The 17,500-nt window shown below is 48.0% G+C and overlaps 9 protein-coding genes across 9 annotated transcripts in view; 4 read left to right on the top strand and 5 right to left on the bottom strand.

The window, feature by feature from the left end:
* Positions 1-572: 572 nt before the first annotated feature.
* On the bottom strand, positions 573-2,247 carry CNBI0930 (hypothetical protein; the record flags this gene model as incomplete). Its single annotated transcript, XM_768386.1, has 5 exons — positions 573-1,399; positions 1,457-1,747; positions 1,795-1,916; positions 1,962-2,035; positions 2,083-2,247. The coding sequence occupies 5 exons, from the start codon at positions 2,245-2,247 to the stop codon at positions 573-575; spliced, it is 1,479 nt and encodes a 492-aa protein (XP_773479.1).
* Positions 2,248-2,764: 517 nt separating this feature from the next.
* Positions 2,765-3,880, top strand: CNBI0920 (hypothetical protein; the record flags this gene model as incomplete). The annotated part of the gene is made up of 7 exons (XM_768385.1): positions 2,765-2,824; positions 2,881-2,939; positions 3,036-3,070; positions 3,122-3,198; positions 3,254-3,655; positions 3,710-3,792; positions 3,841-3,880. The coding sequence occupies 7 exons, from the start codon at positions 2,765-2,767 to the stop codon at positions 3,878-3,880; spliced, it is 756 nt and encodes a 251-aa protein (XP_773478.1).
* A 509-nt stretch (positions 3,881-4,389) lies between these two features.
* Positions 4,390-6,246, bottom strand: CNBI0910 (hypothetical protein; the record flags this gene model as incomplete). The annotated part of the gene is made up of 5 exons (XM_768384.1): positions 4,390-4,767; positions 4,823-5,670; positions 5,729-5,875; positions 5,935-6,003; positions 6,057-6,246. 5 exons carry the CDS (start codon positions 6,244-6,246, stop codon positions 4,390-4,392), a joined length of 1,632 nt encoding a protein of 543 aa, XP_773477.1.
* A 2,114-nt stretch (positions 6,247-8,360) lies between these two features.
* On the bottom strand, positions 8,361-9,500 carry CNBI0900 (hypothetical protein; the record flags this gene model as incomplete). Its single annotated transcript, XM_768383.1, has 7 exons — positions 8,361-8,388; positions 8,442-8,598; positions 8,653-8,947; positions 9,000-9,070; positions 9,148-9,323; positions 9,375-9,392; positions 9,448-9,500. The coding sequence occupies 7 exons, from the start codon at positions 9,498-9,500 to the stop codon at positions 8,361-8,363; spliced, it is 798 nt and encodes a 265-aa protein (XP_773476.1).
* Positions 9,501-9,918: 418 nt separating this feature from the next.
* On the top strand, positions 9,919-10,663 carry CNBI0890 (hypothetical protein; the record flags this gene model as incomplete). Its single annotated transcript, XM_768382.1, has 3 exons — positions 9,919-10,185; positions 10,238-10,307; positions 10,359-10,663. 3 exons carry the CDS (start codon positions 9,919-9,921, stop codon positions 10,661-10,663), a joined length of 642 nt encoding a protein of 213 aa, XP_773475.1.
* A 540-nt stretch (positions 10,664-11,203) lies between these two features.
* On the bottom strand, positions 11,204-11,771 carry CNBI0880 (hypothetical protein; the record flags this gene model as incomplete). Its single annotated transcript, XM_768381.1, has 3 exons — positions 11,204-11,446; positions 11,520-11,649; positions 11,719-11,771. The coding sequence occupies 3 exons, from the start codon at positions 11,769-11,771 to the stop codon at positions 11,204-11,206; spliced, it is 426 nt and encodes a 141-aa protein (XP_773474.1).
* A 499-nt stretch (positions 11,772-12,270) lies between these two features.
* CNBI0870 (hypothetical protein) lies at positions 12,271-13,024 on the top strand (the record flags this gene model as incomplete). Its single annotated transcript, XM_768380.1, has 2 exons — positions 12,271-12,617; positions 12,676-13,024. 2 exons carry the CDS (start codon positions 12,271-12,273, stop codon positions 13,022-13,024), a joined length of 696 nt encoding a protein of 231 aa, XP_773473.1.
* Positions 13,025-13,603: 579 nt separating this feature from the next.
* Positions 13,604-14,882, top strand: CNBI0860 (hypothetical protein; the record flags this gene model as incomplete). The annotated part of the gene is made up of 5 exons (XM_768379.1): positions 13,604-13,652; positions 13,704-14,050; positions 14,107-14,310; positions 14,361-14,739; positions 14,785-14,882. 5 exons carry the CDS (start codon positions 13,604-13,606, stop codon positions 14,880-14,882), a joined length of 1,077 nt encoding a protein of 358 aa, XP_773472.1.
* A 127-nt stretch (positions 14,883-15,009) lies between these two features.
* CNBI0850 (hypothetical protein) overlaps positions 15,010-17,500 on the bottom strand; it is a gene marked incomplete at both ends in the record, with an annotated part of 2,513 nt that continues 22 nt past the window's right edge. The window contains 9 exons of the mRNA XM_768378.1: positions 15,010-15,627; positions 15,678-15,938; positions 16,003-16,051; positions 16,103-16,259; positions 16,317-16,451; positions 16,504-17,155; positions 17,221-17,240; positions 17,308-17,318; positions 17,386-17,500. The exon at positions 17,386-17,500 is cut by the window's right edge and continues 22 nt beyond it. Coding sequence (XP_773471.1) covers positions 15,010-15,627; positions 15,678-15,938; positions 16,003-16,051; positions 16,103-16,259; positions 16,317-16,451; positions 16,504-17,155; positions 17,221-17,240; positions 17,308-17,318; positions 17,386-17,500 — 2,018 coding nt within the window. The remainder of the gene's footprint in view (positions 15,628-15,677; positions 15,939-16,002; positions 16,052-16,102; positions 16,260-16,316; positions 16,452-16,503; positions 17,156-17,220; positions 17,241-17,307; positions 17,319-17,385) is intronic.

Here is a 17,500-nt window from a genome sequence, read left to right as displayed (position 1 = left end):
CAAATATTTTATGGAACACATTTTTAGTGGCATCATTTTTAAGCTCGAGGGATGTGCTGAAAATTTCCAATTCTTGCTCAAACGTCTCTCGAGATTGCCAGTCTACGAGTATTGCCATGTTACGACGTGACGGCCTAACGACATTTGCTGTTGTGATCTGGCACATGGACAAAATAGAAGAGACGGCAAACGTTGAAGCTGTTGCGAGTCGCAAGTTGTAGATCGCGGCAAGCAAACAGTGGTTTAGATGAAGCAGAGGTAGTTGCCACCATGAATCGAACCTTTTCGTTTCGTCATCTTCTTATTTCTTGCCCTGTCGCTTTGAGAAGTTTGCAAATCAGCTTGTATCCACCGAATTTGACAGGCCGCGCACAGGGTGCAAAATTGGGGCGATTGCTTCGACTCGATCGATTGAATAAAGCAGACCTCATGCACCATTATGTATAGCCGTCTTGGGAACTTCCTTTTGCTCTTCCATCGCCGAGGGGTCAGATGATCTTTCCTCGCTGGCTATTTGGTGCATAAGATAAGATACATGTGATAATGCTTTTGTAAGCATACTTCCAACCATATCAAAGCAACTCCAAAACTTCTTTCGCAGTCTTTCGGCCAGAAATGATAGCACCTTCCATGTAACCCTTCCAAACATCTGAAAACTCAGAACCCGCAAAGTGAATAAGCCCGTGCGGTCGCGCAAGCGAGTCACCGTAAAGCGTGAAAGCTCCAGTCGAGGTAACAGGGCAAGGCGCACCTTGACTAAACTCTTCCTTGATCCACTGGAACTCAAGCACTTCGATCGTGTTGTTGACTAACTCAGGGCTACCAATCATACGAGCAACTTGCTGTTTGACGACTTGTTCCCTTCGATCACGTGAAAGCTCTGAAAAGGCGACACCATTGGCGGCAACAACGAAACACGACAAAGAGTGCTGACGAGGTCGGATAGAAGGGTCGTCAGAGCCGTACCAGCCGTCGCAAGTGTCAAAGACCAATGAAACGGGCCATTCGGAAGAAAGCGCAAAGCCTGAGAACCCGGCTTCAAGCCACCAAGCCTTCTCGTACAATAAAACTACCTTGGTATAAGTACCAAGGAAAGACCGCTGAACCAGAAGCGTCTTATCAACCGGAAGGGATGGCTGCCAGACAATGTTGGGGTACAATGGTGTAGGAATAGAGCAAATCACACGCCGACCAGTGAACTGACGACCGTCACGAGTAATGACTCGAACAGACTCTCCATCGGGACTTTGGATGATCTGATGAGCGGCGGCATTGAGCTTGACTGCTCCTGGAGGAAGGATGTGGTTCTGGATCCAAGTTGACATGGTCTGGTTTCCGTAACGAGTACGTTGGAATTGACCACCGGTCTCATCCGCGGCAATCAAGTCAAAGAAACCCTCTGCAAACAATAATTTTAGTTACCTGATAAGTAGGGTATCTTATAGATACGACTTACTGGCAGTCTTGGCGTAGTGCAAGAAGTAGAAGAGAGGGGTCTCATGCATCTCAGCGCCAACCAAAGCTCGGACAAGAGGTATAAGAGCCTGTCGGCTGATTTGGCCCGCATCCATTTGGTCAAGCCAGTTTGCAACAGTAACAGAGTCATACTCGACCGCGCCAGGGGTGTCGTTGGGGTTCTTGAGACTGACAGTTCGCGATAAGCGGTCGAGCTCCTTGAAAATTCGGTTGTAGTCTTCCAGTTCTTCACCTTCAAGAGGGATAGGAGAGTTGTCGCCAACACCGCCATCTGGAAAAAATCAGAAATTTTCATTGCAGCAACGAAAGGTTACTCACCATCGTAATAACGAAGTTGTCGGTCCTCTGATAACTCCCAGCATGTGGTACCTAGGACGCGCTGTTTGAACAGAATGTTTCCTGCCTCCTTATTGAGCTTGCAGACCTCTGGCTGGGTATGTCTAGCGGATATTAGCACATCTTTGCGCTTGATTGCTGTTACTCACTCGTTGACCCAAGCGCCGCCGACATCCACGCGACCTCCAGACTTGCTTGTCACAGTGAGAGTCTTACCACCAACCTATTGCTCGTCAGCTTCTTCAGGAAAACATGCGGAGGCATACTCACTCGGCCTCTGGCTTCTAGAACGACTACCCGCTTCCCGGCCTCGTGAAGTGAACGTGCAGCACAGAGACCTGCAAGACCTGCACCAATGATGACAACATCGGCTTCGGGTGCGATAGCGAGACCGTCAAAGCTATCATTAACTGAACTGACGACGGATGTGACCATGATGAAGAGGGCGGTTGAAAAGAGATCTTTGGGGGTTGAGATTGAGGAACCTGATTGATTTGAGAGATAAAGGCTGCGTCAATAGATGCGTATGGAGTGATCTATATAGTTCAGCGACGTGCATCCGCCGTACTTGCGAATCGAACATTGTCCCAAAACGGTGGGCAGAAGCCGACCAGCCGCCTCCCGACAAACCCATCTATTTGTCAAAGGAAGTGGTGACAGCACATTGACTTGTGTCGCTATTTCTCCCATTTCGGTTCAGGACTTAGCCGCTAAGCCGCGGTGTCGTTGATAAGGGCCTTCTGTCGTGAGAATTGAGACGAATCATGTGCAGCGAAAGTCAAATAGCGGGACCCGCGTAAACACTGGATTAAGATGATACGCGCACTGAGGGCCTATCGATGTATGCTAAAACAAGAATATAAGGTGGACAACCCAAGAATACGCGCCATGCACCTCGAGTTACAAGAAGAAGCCTCGTTTGTAAATTATTACGTAAACCACATCCCATAAGATGTCTTCCAAGAAGACTCATATCGACCAGATTGTTCTCATCGGAGATTCTCTTACACAAGTACGGGACCAGCAATAGTGAAGGAGCCGCATGGAGCTAATTGATTTCGGATACAGTTTGCTTTGGGAGAAAAAGGGTTTGCAGGTCAACTCGCCAACCATTTCCAGCGGCAATTGTAAGTGGCGCCTCGCGCTCCTCGGTTTAGATGAATCTTCCAAGCTTGCTTTAAGTCAGCTAGATGATTGTAAAGGTTATTGATAACGATTATAAGTGATGTCGTAGTCCGAGGTTTCTCTGGCTATAATAGTGAGCCTCATGTCACTGTAAACCATATTCATTACTGACATCCAACCATAGGCAGATGGGTCCTAGAGATGGCCCGACTATTCATGCCGGAATTGAAGCGCATCAGACTCGCTGTGATATGGCTCGGAGTGGGTTCTCTCGTGTGTTGAATGATTGGGATGTACGCTGGCTAACGCCCTTCAGACCAACGATGCTCTCCTCCCACCTGAACCACGAGCGATTGATCCCGAGTCATACAAGGCCAACATTGCCAAGATCGTATCTCTTGTACCGCTTTCTGCCAAAGTAATTTTGGTGTCTCCTCCGCCATACTCTCTCAAGGGAAAGGCAAAAGACCTGGAGCTAGAATATTACCCCGGCATCAAACTTGATCGTGACCCCGCCCACTCTTTGCTGTACAATCTCAAGGCACGTGAGCTTGCGGACAATCTCAACGAGGCGGGTGATAGGAAGGGAAACGTTGCTTTCTGCGATACACGAACATCCATGGAAAGGGCTGCTCTGGAGGAATCACCCGATAACTTGGAAGAAGGTCTTTTCAAGTATCTTCGTGATGGAGTCCACCTTTCGCCGGACGGCTACCAGGTGTGTGGACTTGATCTATTTGAGTGCAGCCCAGGTTGATTTCCTCGTCTGTAGTGCATGTACGAAACTCTCCTCCATGTCATCAAGAGCAGGTTCCCGGAACTCGGGCAAGAACCTTACTTTTTTGCAGATTATGAGTGAGTTTCTGCCTCACGATGGAGGTTTGACCCTTACATTATACACAGGACGGTAGATCATACCCAACCAGAAAGGTATTTTGGATGAGATCAGATGACAATTATCGACTGGGAGTGCACGTGCGCGAGCTTGAAGAGACGTTGTATGTAACTGGTAATAGTTTTTATACTTCGGGCCGAGGTCTGGTTTCTAGCCTCACAAATGAAATCTCTCTCTCTTTTACATCAATCACTCATGTCTGACGCACAATGTACTGAGGTAATCGGCGAGTCAATCAAGTATATTGTGAGGTGTCTGTCTTCTGCAGGGACTATATTTGGGAAAATTATTAACTTTTTCTTGGGAGCATTGAGCAACCATAGAAGAGCTTGCTGTAAATCTTCGCAAGGCTTACCAAATGGACAAACTAATGGAGCTCGATAAAACAAACGGGTCGTCAGGCAAAGAAAACAACGTCGCCCGACCGATCCAACTCTATGATTATATTGGATGGCTTTTTGGCATGAACATCTTTTGCAGGATTCGTCTGTGCTGGGGACCTCGACACAATTCAAGATCACGCAGTTATGATGCATGTAATACAATTACTTGACAGATCAAATATGGAAGCCGTTCACACCATTAGAAAGCCCATTCACTCCGTCCTTCCCATTCACTCCGTCCTTCCCATTCACACCGCCCTTCATAGCGCCAACGTGGGGGATTGAGTCACTAACAGAATCACCTTGCGGCAAAAAATATCCTCGCTTCCAGTGCCTTCCTTGGAGTTCTCTAGAAACGCTTTGTGCATTGCAGAAGCCTTGTTCAAGGGCGCCGTCTATCGCAGCTCGCCAGCCCCTTGCCCAGTCGGCAGAAGCAAAGAAGATGTTTCCATGGCGTGATTGAAGTTCTTCCTGATACTTGGTAGCATACCCAGGCCGATACCACGCAGGGCCAGCCATGGACCATGGGTCGGTATTCCAATTATGGAAGACCTGAAGGATCTGTTAGCCAAGCAACGGGTATGAAAGAAGAAGACATAGCACTCACCATACGCTGGACATCCACAGGGCGAATCCTGTTCATAGCCTCAATTACTTGCTCAGGGTTCTTCTCGGGAACGAAGTCATCCGTTTCATCCGCTCCAAAGGTGACAATATGAGTATTCCCATTAGGATAAAGCCCATCACTGTAGCCAAACATTAATTTGGCAGGATATGTCAGACCGCACCAAGAAGCGATATCGCCCTTGACTTCGGCATGAATCTTGGACATGTGATTGACGTGACCAAGACGGAAAGCTTCGGCACGTGTTGGGGACACAGGGGGGTCGAACTTGATAGTATGGAGAACATTGAGTGGAATGGTTGAGATAACTCGGGTCGCTCGGAAGGTACTGCCGGTAGTGGTATGAATCTCGACGAAGTTTCTCAAGTCACGAATGGTGTCAACCGGGGTCTTAAAAGCGTAGTCCAAGCCTGCAATACAAGCTTCGTCGAACATAGCTCTTGCAAGACCAGATTGACCCTCACGGAGCTTGTAAGTAGTCCATACTTCTTCAAAATTGACCGAAGAATGTCCTTGGAGAGCATTGGAGTGAACAATATCCCAGGTGGATGTAGTCTCAAGAGTACCTCCGGAGATATGAAGAAGCAAAGCCTCAAGAACTCCCCGTTCCTCATTGGTGAGCAAATGCCCAATCTGCTCCAGGCGGTCGACTGCTGATAGTTGATCGATAGCCTCGACATCGGCTTTGGTTGTTCTGACGTTATTGAAGGGAGCGTGGGGGAGGGGACAGACGGTGCGCCCGCCATTGCCATCTACGTTGACGAAAATATCCCAGGCGCGAGCTGCGAGAGCGCCTGCTTCGGCGTGAGACATTTTGCGCGGCTTAGCACCTAAGTGGGGGGGGTTAGAACTAGCATATTGACGTACCCTGTCGGAATTTAAACTTACCTGGTACATTCAAAGTGTAGAAGTCGTCTCCGGCCCCTTTAAGCCTTGTGGTAATGAGATCATCCTCCATGCCGTATCGCTCCATTTCTTTTTGTAGGTAACCCATCCAATGGGTGACCCATGTACCACCCATCTCATACATATATCCTGGGTCAATCTGTCAGTCATCCTTGCTCATATTCAAGGCCTGCGTATATATGACTTACCATCAACTTCGGCAGTCCAGGTTCTTCCTCCGACACGGTCTCGGGCTTCGAGAAGAGCAACGGAATGGCCTGGGTAGACATAAGCAGACATACAAAGCTTTCTTTGAGAGATCGTAACTCACCGCGCTGCACAAGCTCTCTAGCCGCGATCAGACCGGCATAGCCAGCGCCAATGACCACGACATCATATTCAAGGAAACTATTGTCAATCCGGCTTAGAGGGTCCACAACCCCTTTACAACGGAGTACACCTTGTTGCATACCTGTAGAACGGGTCCAGTGGTAGCCATCATCGGTAACAGGAGGAGGCATGCTTGTGGCTGGTCAAGGTTATTGGTAAAACAGGGCGGTGTGGGCTGAAAAAGGTGGCCGGCGATGAGGTTGTTAATATCGAGGGGCAGACAGTATTGTTTGCATATTGGAGCTACTTATTATCTCCGAGCTATTTGGAAGAGATGTTGACGCTTTCCCATCACTGAGCATGCCTGACAAGGTGAAGACGAACCGTATTGAAGCGGCAGAGCGGCTAGGCGCCAAAGCGCGCTCGCTGATGATAATCTTTGCGGACATTTCTTATCTCCTGCTGTAGTGCCTGGCGGGCTTAGGGCATATTGTCGACCCGCACCTTGATTGACGTACTGCTAAGTCTATTGTCCCTTTGAGAATAGGATGCGACGCCGGCAAGCCTTCAAAATACGAACAGTTCAATTGTTGGGCGTCGGGTACGTATCGCGCGTAGCTTGGTTATGCTGTGCCTGTAAACCTTTCATTCTTCCCATTCTAACGACCAACTAACTTGTGGTCGTCTAAACTCTCTGTAGGCCCCCTGTTACATATCCACTATCACCATTTTGGCAGAAAGACAAGATGTTTTCCACCTGACCGCAGGATTGCAAGGAAAAAAGGAGCGGCCTGCTCCGCATATTGAGGAGTTATTTAGTTGTGAAATAAAGCCCACCATGGGGAGTGGAAGAAGACCGTTGGCGATGACAGCGACGCTTGGTGGATCAGGTAAGGACTGGCTGCTCTGAGCTGGTTTAAGATATTCTCGGGTCTTCACAGCTGGTAGTTTTGAAGCTGGAGATGTGCATTGGTTATTATGAGTCGTCGGGTCCGTACTTCTTCGATCGTTCGCGTACGCGAAAACTCGTTATCGCAAGTCATCACAAGTCACGTGACATCAGTGATTCGAGCTTATGGGCATGTAAAAGCCCGGATGGTTTTTAATGCAACTCACAACACCTTGGATCGTCATTTCTACGCCCGCCCAGCCGGAACTGCTATCATTCTATGAGGCAAACGGCTCATTCAGTCCCCGATAAACCATCTTTGCTAAGCTCTGCGGAGAGATCAGCCGGCTCGCCAACGTTCTCAAGTTCTACGGAGTGAAATCGCGAGATGTGGGATTACTCTAGTGCGTGTTGCTTGGCGTGTTGCCTTGTTGTCAGTCATTTGCTCTTGTACTTACCAGCCCGTAGCTTTCCTATGACATGGAAAGCCGCCGCAGTCTTCTTGGCTTATGCTCGGAATGGTACCCCGGTGTCGTTGAGACTTGTTGTCGTTGGTACTAGATGGAATCACTGGTCAAACAAGCCGTTCGCGCCTTTGTAAATCTGAAGTCGGCCTCTGATACCGGCAAGGGTTCTCCATTCACCCTTCACAAAGAGCTCGCGTCTCAAGTACGTTCCGTCCTAGGCCCTTTTGCGGCGCCGAAGAAAATCTGTATTGTTTCAGATCTGCCTAAGACCAGGTCAGGGAAGATTATGTGACGTATCTTGAAACAGGCGGCTTCCGGAGAAACCGATCAATTGGAAGACTTGTGGTCGCTGGCTCACCCCGAGTGTGTCCGAGGAAAGTGAGTGGCGTGATGATTCTTCCGGTGAACTGAGACTGATAACAACTACTCGTCTAGCCGTCCATGTTGTAGATCAAAAAGAGGCAAGCAATCGCTCTAACATGCTCCTGAGCCCATTATATAAGGTCTTGGGAGTGGAGCCTGGAGTAAGCACTGGAAAAGTTAAGAAAGAAGGGGATATCATTTGACATATCGCTTTGGAAATACTTTGGGGAATGTATCTTGATATAAATTTACTTGATGCGTGCTCGCGTTCGCTCTCACGGGGGACAGCTCAGCACCATGTCAAGAAGACGAAGGGCTGGTGGCCCACATCTTTGAATGATGAGAAAAGGGTAGAGCTTAGAGTTACTTGATTTATCAAATAGAGTTATTTGATTTATCAATGAATCCTGAGTCGCAACTGAAAATAGCAGGAACAGAAAGGACAAGAAATGAGCCTAAATGTATTCGCGCTCGCAGGGACATGTAGCCTTGTCTGATCTCATTCTCTGCGTGGAATAAATGCGGGCGCGAACAACATACATGCTTTGTAATATTATTTATAGCGTTTTTCAACCTCAATTTACGCTTAGCAGTGATAGCCACCGTCGACAATCCTTACAACTTGGTCAGCACGATGAGAGAAGATGGTTACACTGGTGGTACTTACAAATCTGTGCCGGTGCAGAAGGTCGAAGCATCGGAAGCAAGGTAAAGATAGGCACCAGCAAGCTCTCTGTACTCCCCTGTCCGGTTGAGGACCTGACGAGTCAAGGCATTGGTAATCTCAGACTCCGGCGCGCCTTGTGCATCACCCATATAGCCAGCTAGAATACACAGTTGGTATAGGCCTAGACCAATGGATAACGAAGTTTACTCACGAGACACAGAGTTGACCCTGGCGAAATCCTTGAATTCCTGAGCAAGCGAACGGGCCAGAGCGATCACTGCAGCTTTACTAGAGTTGTAAACGCCTTGGTCAGTAGGTCGGATGTTGGCGATACCGGCAGCAGATGCTGTAATGATGAACGAGCCGTTCCCCTGCTTCTTAAATGCCTTTCCAACGATTTGAGCTTGATATACAACAGCGGTGTAGTTGACGGCAATGATGTCCTCCCAGTGTTTCCGGTTGCCATCGAGGATAGTGTCGTCTTGGGGAATACCGGCATTAGCTACCTGAAGAACTTATCAGGATATGTTCTGTATTCCGTATCCAAAGTATGCTTACCCAGATATCCAGCCTGCCAAGCTCTTTCACGACATTTTCAACCAACCGCTGAGTGGCGTCATAGTCCCGCACTGTTAACAACAGGAGGTTGTCAGTCATACGTCGACTGATTACCCCAGCCAGAAAGATAGAGAGAGATCCCACTCACCGTCGAGTTGATAGGCCTTGACTTTGACCCCCGTTCGAGCAGCTAGATCGGAAGCGGTCTTTTCAGTATGCTTGCTTCTTGCATAGAGCAGAACGACATTGGCGCCGGCCTCAGCGAAGGCAGTAGCGGCAGCTAGACCGATACCGACAGAGGCACCAGTCACGACAGCGACTTTACTGGTAGCCTTGGTAAGAAAGGAAATTGCGATATGAAGCCTGAAAGCTTACCCCTTGAGAGAGAACAAACTGAGGCATCGTTAGGGCTAGGGCAGGAGCCGATTGATGGAGAAGGGGTACTTACTCAAGGACGTTGTCGGCCAATGCAGGGGCGGTCTTAGGTGTAAGAGGTGACATATTGGACGGAAGCAAATTCTTGCTGTTTTTACAGCTCAAATCTCAAATGGGTGTCAAGGTGAAGGAAGAAGTACGGACTGTCTGGCGAACATGATGCTTATATAAGTGCAACTGGTCAGCATGGCAATGCATAGCGAAGTAGATGTATCGCTCGAATTGCGCAGGCTGTTAAGCTGAACTTTGACTGCAAGTGTCCCGTATCAACGCTTGACTCTGTGATGACGAGCGTCGCGCTTATCCGCTGAAGCGCCAAGCCGAAAGAAGAGTACGTATAAACAATACGACAATAGACTATATAATAATACAATCGGACTACCAGTCATCCTTTTTTATTCCCTTCTACATCTCTGCTTTCTTCTTTCCATCTTGTATAGCCATCCATTAATCCACTTACGGAGACAACTAGTCGCTCTTCACCATGCCCCCTGCTCCTGCTCCTCACCTTACCAACAAGCTTATTCCACCTCCCGAGGAAGGTGAAGACCCTACCCAGTTGTCTTTGATGATCTCCACCAAACCCTACCTCGCCCTTGACAAATACCTTGACCGTCTTCGCAATCGTGGTGCTATCAAACTAGATGAAATTACGAGAACACCTGATCATGAGAAGCGCATGGAGCTTTGGAAGGAGTTTGCCAACATAGGCGAAAATGTATCAATCACTCAACGATTTTTCTGCGAATATGTGAGTTATATAAGTTTTATGATAAGATTTCCCATTGAAATTACCATGATAGGGCTTCAATTTGCATTTTGAAGGCGAGAACTTCATCGCAGCTGATTGTACATTCGTTGATGTCTGCCCAAGTAAGCGCATGACATCACACTTGCGCCCGTTCGCTACTAATTTGTGAACAGTTTACATCGGCAAGAGAACGATGATTGGTCCGAACGTCAGAATATACACTCCCGACCACCCTATTTCTCCCGAAGCTCGAGCCGGTTTGACTGGTGAGGAGTGGGGCAAGATTGTAAGGATTGAAGAGGACTGTTGGATATGCGGTTCTGCTATCATCTTGCCTGGCGTTACCGTCGGTAAGGGAAGCACTGTTGCCGCTGGAGCAGTAGTCACGAAAGACATCCCTCCCAGGAGTCTGGCCATGGGTAATCCTGCTCGTGTCGTCAAGAAAATTCTGGAGGACGGTACCATTGTCAAGGCTTAAGTGAAATTTACAAATATGCATGGATCGAACAACTTTGTATCAGTACCAAGCGAAATGATCTTCGTTAATAAGATGGCCTCTACCTATCACATAACTGACTTATTGCACAAAACATCAAGTACCATTGAAGGGTCGGCGAGGGTCAGGACTCATCAGTAGATTAGGGTCCCAACATTTGAGGAAAGATATTGGTTGAAAGGGAAAAAAATTGAAGGCAAAGGGAGACGGGCCGAGTAGAGGACGCGCCTGGATCGTATATAAACCTCTTCATACCCTTTTGGATATCCCCTAATGATCAATTCTCAAAGGCATTAGAGGTATATGCCTCCACCCTTACTACATTTACCAGTCCTATCTACAGAACCCATCACCTGCGTCTGGATATATTCAATCTACTCTGCTCCCTCCCTATGTCATTTCTACTTTATCTCTGATTGATACTCTTAGTCAGCCCCAGATATTGATCTTCGGGATCGCCCTGCATGCACATGGTCTACTGCTAGTATCAACTCCTTCCTTTTATTATCAACTGAGACCGCCTTATGGAACGATTGCTTTGACATGAACCTCATAGAGCTGCTCGTCGTGGAAGAGCTTCTCGACAGCAGCGGAAGTCCAAGTGGGGTGGGCACCCTTCAAGTACTTGTCAACAGCCTCAAGTTCAATAGGGAGGTGCTCAGGAAGCGGGCCGACGTGGTAAGCTGTGATCTCGAAGACATGCTTCCAAGCGTTTCCGGCAGACTTATAGCTGGGGCTGGCGTTAAGAAGGATTTCGGTGATTCGCTACAAATCAAGAAAGTCAGTCCCCGATAGATGAAAGGCCCAAGACATTGGTCTGGATAAATGTGAGACTCACATCGAAGATGAGGAAGACCTGAGTTCTGAAGTCCCCGAAAGACCCATCCTCGTTTTCACCGACAACCCCAGAGATGTAGAGAGTCTTGGCATTGGCTGGAAGGATGACAGCAGCAGCGGGGGCGAAGTTACTACGATCAAGATGGTAGATGCTGGTGAGCTTCTATTATAATTATGCTTCTAATGGGATGATGACTTACTCTCCGAGGACTTTACCTTTGGTGTCGACAGCGTGAAAAGGGATAGAAGACATGATGCAGGTGTTGCCTTGGTATGTTTCGAGATATGAATAGAAAAATAACCGAGCGAGTTGTGGATGCAGCTTACATGACGAACTTGTCTCCCCTTATGTATGCTGGACGAGAGGAGATAGTTAGAATAAACCCTTCAAATATTAGCTGCATATGCCTTCGCCGGGTGCCGCGGGTTGAGTTGATTGATCTGTAACACCAGACCGCGATACCGCGCGGCATGGCGCAAACAGCCGCCCTGCGCTCGACACCCGGTCAGTCCCCTCCTTATCCCATGATCACCGAATTGCCTTATCGAGAGCATGATACTACTGTACTGCATTGACATCATGCCCATTGTCTACGAGGCCTTGGTGACTGTCGCATAATATGTCCGCGGATTTCTTCATTGCTAGTTGCACTCAATTGAAATCCATCCTCCTGCCATCGAGAACCTCATTGATCTCTCAACTATCGCATACACCCCAGTCGGATTGCCAGACACCATATTTGCGCAACAAAATGTCTGAAAGCTTTGTCAAGACCTTACAAGACCTCACATTTCACCCTTACTCCTCTGCTCCCGTGGCCACCACCCTTCAACATGATCACCTTAAAATTCAAGCTCCCAAGCTGGTCGACTGGTGGCGCAATCCTGAACCGGTAAAGGTTAATCGCAAGGATGGCCCTCTCGCTCATATAGCCATCGACGGCTCTAGACCTTTTCAAGTTGAAATCTGGTTGAGGTCGGGTTTGAAGGGATTGTATGACCAGGCATGCCTTGTTCTTCACGGTGGAGACCTTGCCGATACAAGTGCCCACTGGTTGAAGACTGGTACCGAGACGTTCGATGAGCGGCAATGGATAAAGTAGGGCTAAAGCACCTCCGAATTGGCTATTGAGGAAGCTGACATGTTCCATCTGTAGCGCAGTCGTTGCGGCCCCATGGTGCGATGTGTCAGCCGTCCCATCCGACAGAGAGTTGTCTTCTGAGGCCGGCGGTGACTGGATTTACCTCAGGCTGGTCAAGGAACTCTCAATCACTGGTCATACCATACTCATCAAATGGGCTCGACAGTCTATCGTTGACACTGACAATCCTCCCACAGAGGATGAATTGGCCAACTTACGGGAAGTGCAAGCTTTCGGGGTGAAAGAGAATGGGGAGAGGTCGCATGACTTTAACTGGTCCATTGGAGTGATGGTATCGGGCTTGATGAATGATGAAGGGGCTTTTGCCGAGTTCAAGGGGTTTAAATTCAAGTATCTAGACTAGGATGATCAGAGTAGACATACCGTTTTTCGATGTCACTTCGTTCGTTCTTTGTTCATCGCGTTGCCCGGTTGCTTCTCCTCTTCCGTCGGAAACTGATTTGGCATAATATGCATTTTATGTAATTTAATCTATTGAAGACCGGGAGGAGTTTGCCGAGCCAAGGACAATTCGATCCTTTCCTTCATTCGTTGCTCTTGATTTATTCGCATCTCATTCTAGGTATCTTCAATATGGCCCGACCAGAAAGAAAAGCATCTCCACGCAGTATCAGCCGTATGCCAATAAATCGAATCTCAATAAAATGGCCTCTTGATTAGACGAATGATGATACCCGTCAACCGCACAACTCCGTACCTTATCAAGCCGCCATGCCGCCATCGCGAGCCGCTTTATTACTCTGTTGGTCACTATTCTCTAAAACGGTGCTTCATTACAACTTCCATGAATGCTTTAAAATCTCAAGCTGGGAAGGTCGAAAGTTAGGTATTTGTAGTGCATAAATCCAATACTTGTTAAGACCCTTTTGCTACCTGTACCGTCTTCGATAGTTTACATACTTTACCAGAAGTACTAAAGACAATGCCTATCAACGTCGCATTGCTTGGTGGGGGCATCTTTGCCGTTGATGGTAAGCATGATATGCCACACCACACCGGCATCGGGGCTGACTGAAATGTAGCTCACCTTCCCGCTCTGGCCAAATCTGGTACCCTCGCCTCACTGGAAGCCGTCTGGTCTCGTTCGGAGTCATCATCGACCAAGGCCGCTGAAGCATGGAAATCTCTTACAGGCCAGGAGGTTACCAAATACAGCGAGACTGGATGTGATAATTTAGACAAGCTTCTCTCTAGGGAGGATATCGAGGCTGTCATTATTGCGCTTCCCATTCTTTCCCAATCCGATATAATTGCAAGAGCCCTCAAAGCCGGAAAGCATGTGTTATCAGAGAAACCTGTTTCCCAAGACGTTACTTCAGCAACCAAGATGCTCAAAGACTATCAGGAGAACTATCAAGCCCAAGGTCTTGTAAGTGATTGTCCACAGGGCCAGGCGCCTCCTCTGTTAATGAAGTTGCTGCCTAGGTATGGAGGGTGGCTGAGAACTGGGAAGTCGAGCCCGCCCACATCTTTGCTGCACAAGCCTTGAAGGCAGGTCATATTGGAAACCTCAACACTTTCTCCATCAGCTCTGTCTTATTCGTCGACAGCGAAGACAATAAGTACTTTGAGACGGAATGGCGAAAGAGACCTCAGCATCAAGGAGGTTACTTGCTGGACGCGGGTGTGGTAGGTGCAGCTTCTCCATTTCTCCGTATTTTCTGAGTGACTGTCAATAGCATAACGCCGGTGTTCTTCGTACCGTTCTTCCATCACCTATAACCCACCTTTCCGCCCACACAGCCCTCAACAACGAACACTTACCCCCGTACGACTGGTTATCTGTCATCACCCGTTCCAAACCTAACAATATTCATGGGCAGATCTTGATAGACTATGGTGCTCGTGGTAGAGAACCTATGTGGGAGTTGCGGCTGACTGGATCAGACGGCGAGATTTATTCGGAGGACATAAACGACGATGGCGTGGATTCCATCAAGGTTCAAGTTCGCTCTGGTAAATTTGGGAGGACAAAGAGGGAGATCAAGATATTTCCGAAGACCGGAGTTTACGAAGAGCAGCGACGTTTCTTTGAGGCGATCGCTGGCAAACCAGATGGTGAGTATTTTCCTGCGCCAAATGAAGAAGTACTTATACATGCAGAGTATGGATCGGTGCAAGGTGCCCTGAATGATGTTGCGTTGATACAAGCTGCTTTGACTTCGAATGGCAATGAAGTCGCCCTCAATATTCTGAAGTGATTAATGCAGATACGGTTGCATTTTGGATGAGGTCTGAGGTGATTATTTAGTCAGTAAGATATCAACAATGTAACATGTTCCTGCGGGTAATGATACAATAAATATGTCATAATTCATTATTTAAGTCTCAGAAAAAAGTCACTGCCAGATCCAAGCGGGTGCACTCTTCAAACCAATCTGCTACTTGGCCCGAACGATCCGTGGCTGCCCATGTAGTTTCCAATGCTACAATCATATCCTCAAGATTCTTCTCTCCTCCCAGCCTCTCCAAGAACCTCTTACAAAACGCACGATCATCTCTATCCACGAGTAGAGTACCAATCAGAAAGGCTGGCGTGGTATAATTCAGTGACCAAAAGTCAATGACATTGTTCTCACTCTCCACTCGAGGGGTAGAAACGTATTGTAACGATTTGAGGAGATTGATAACTAGGTGAACTGTGTCTCTCATTGGTGTTGATAAAACTGATTGTTGATCCACCAATCGCCACAACAATAGTAACCCTAGATGTCGCCAGATTTCTGTTTCAACTGATAGTTCGGCTGCCCATGCAATAGGATGACGATCAAAAGAAATGTCATGCACCGCGAATGGCGATTGGTACGCTTTGAAATTGGCTTCAATTCTTTTCGAGGCGGAAGATATGTCATTAGGAGACAGAGTGCACGATGGATCACGTATGTGAGCAACAAGGTTGCTCAGTGAAGCAAAAGAGACAGCAAGGCCAGCTGGGAGGCCAAACCACTAACAAGTATGGACATTAGAAGGCTTTTAAGGATCAACAGCAGTCATACCTGATCATGTGAACCGTCATTCAGAAAACCACTCGCTCCCATTTGCGGGGTTTCCAGAAACGCAAAGAATGTGCGACGACGTTGACAGATACTGCGATTCAAGTCGATCATGGCAAATGCTCGGAGATAGAATGGGATATAGCTGTTAAGAGAAAGGAAATCAACTTCGGGGTGTAGCCCATACGTGAGAGCGAGCAGTCCTTCGGCAAGATCCATGATAGCATACGCTTTTGATGAATCGCAAAATGAGCCAACAGCCATCTATGAGACCATATACGGGAGACATTAGCTTGAGAAGTGGTCATCGAGCGAGTGCACTACCTACGTGAAGATCAGACAGCGCCCAGAAGTGAGCCTCCATCGTGATATTGAGACTTTTGAGGATGTTCAGTTTACAGAGACATTCAAAAGTAAGAGCTACTTACTCCTTGGGTGATCTCACAAGTAACATTGCCTCCCGCACCATCTCCTCCGCATCCACTTTCAGTGACAAGTACTTCTCTGGCACATAATCCATTGGTAACCCACTGTGCCCTACCCAGCCAGCTTGATAAGAAGCTCTTCGACGAAGGTGGGTGATGTCTTCGAGTGTTTGCTCAGCAATGCAGACTACCTATAAGACTATGAAAGACGGCTTACAGACAGCAGCAACGGCCAATCTACAGAGCTGAGTCACTCGATGAGCATTAGTGACTTCGTAATAGCGAGCAATGACGGCTTTGCGTGTTTTGCTGGGATAAGTGAGAGACCAGGCAGGGAGGACGTATCTGTTATCTATAAATAATTTGGTGGGTGTGCAAAAGGGAAGATGGGTATAAACACCTACAAAAGTCGTACAACAACTCTTCTTCAGATGATATATGCTCTAGTGTAAGTTCACTCGGAAGGTTGTCGAAAAGTGTTGGATCTCGATGGCCACTACCAGAGCCGTTGTTGACCATATCAAAGTCAAGAGCAGGAGTGAAATGGAAAGGATCTGGAGCACTAGGGTCACCAAGGGACCCATAGAAAGAGATGTCAAATGTCGGTGCAGTGGCGCTGAGGATTGCATCCAATGGTTGGTCCATCCATATGTCGTCAGGCAAAAAATTCGAGCGATAATTGCCAACCAGGTTGTCAGGATTGGTAGGAGCACCATGCGCTGCCATCGACAGAGAGTTTTCATCCATGTTGTGGTATGCTTCAGTCGCTGCGGCGGCGGTTGACTGTTCACTGCTGGCTCCGTCCGAAGGAGACCGCACCTCATCGTGGAGTTGGTGGAATTGCGACGGCCCCGTTCCTGCGACTTGATGGCGTTGTATTTGATGCTGATGTGCCTGTAGCTGCTGTTGCTGCTGCCTTTGCTGAGTCGCTGGCGAGCCTCGAGCTTTAGGAGACGAGTCAGTCATTTGGCTCCTACTCGATCCGCCGGAAACGTCTTCTTCTCGTATGCATTTCCATCCTCCAGCCTTACATCTCAAGCACGAATTGTCATCGTACTGTGACGGTACCAGAGTTAGTCAGTGACCAATGATTGGACGATAAGCAAGAGATGCTAACCCACCTGCTCCGGACATTTCTTCTCTGCGGCCCAGCGGGTAATTGATTAGCACATGATTTCTAATATGAATTTGCAGCTGCGAAGACGCACTTCTTTTACGGCTACACAATATCAAAAGGCGGGTATTCAGTAGATAAAAATAACAAAGCACCGACCAAGGCCGCTCACCATGTCAAACAGCCCGTCCTGGAGCGACGATATGGTTTATCACCATCTGGAACTAGTTGAACAGCTGCTAGAAGAGATCCTTGTTTGGTTCTGGCCTTACCAGCGGTCTTGGGCG

Source organism: Cryptococcus neoformans, chromosome 9, assembly GCF_000149385.1.
Source record: "Cryptococcus neoformans var. neoformans B-3501A chromosome 9, whole genome shotgun sequence".
NCBI classification, from domain to species: Eukaryota; Fungi; Basidiomycota; class Tremellomycetes; order Tremellales; family Cryptococcaceae; genus Cryptococcus; species Cryptococcus deneoformans.
Note: the sequence above shows the minus strand (reverse complement) of the source record. Positions and strands in the feature narration are given on the sequence as shown.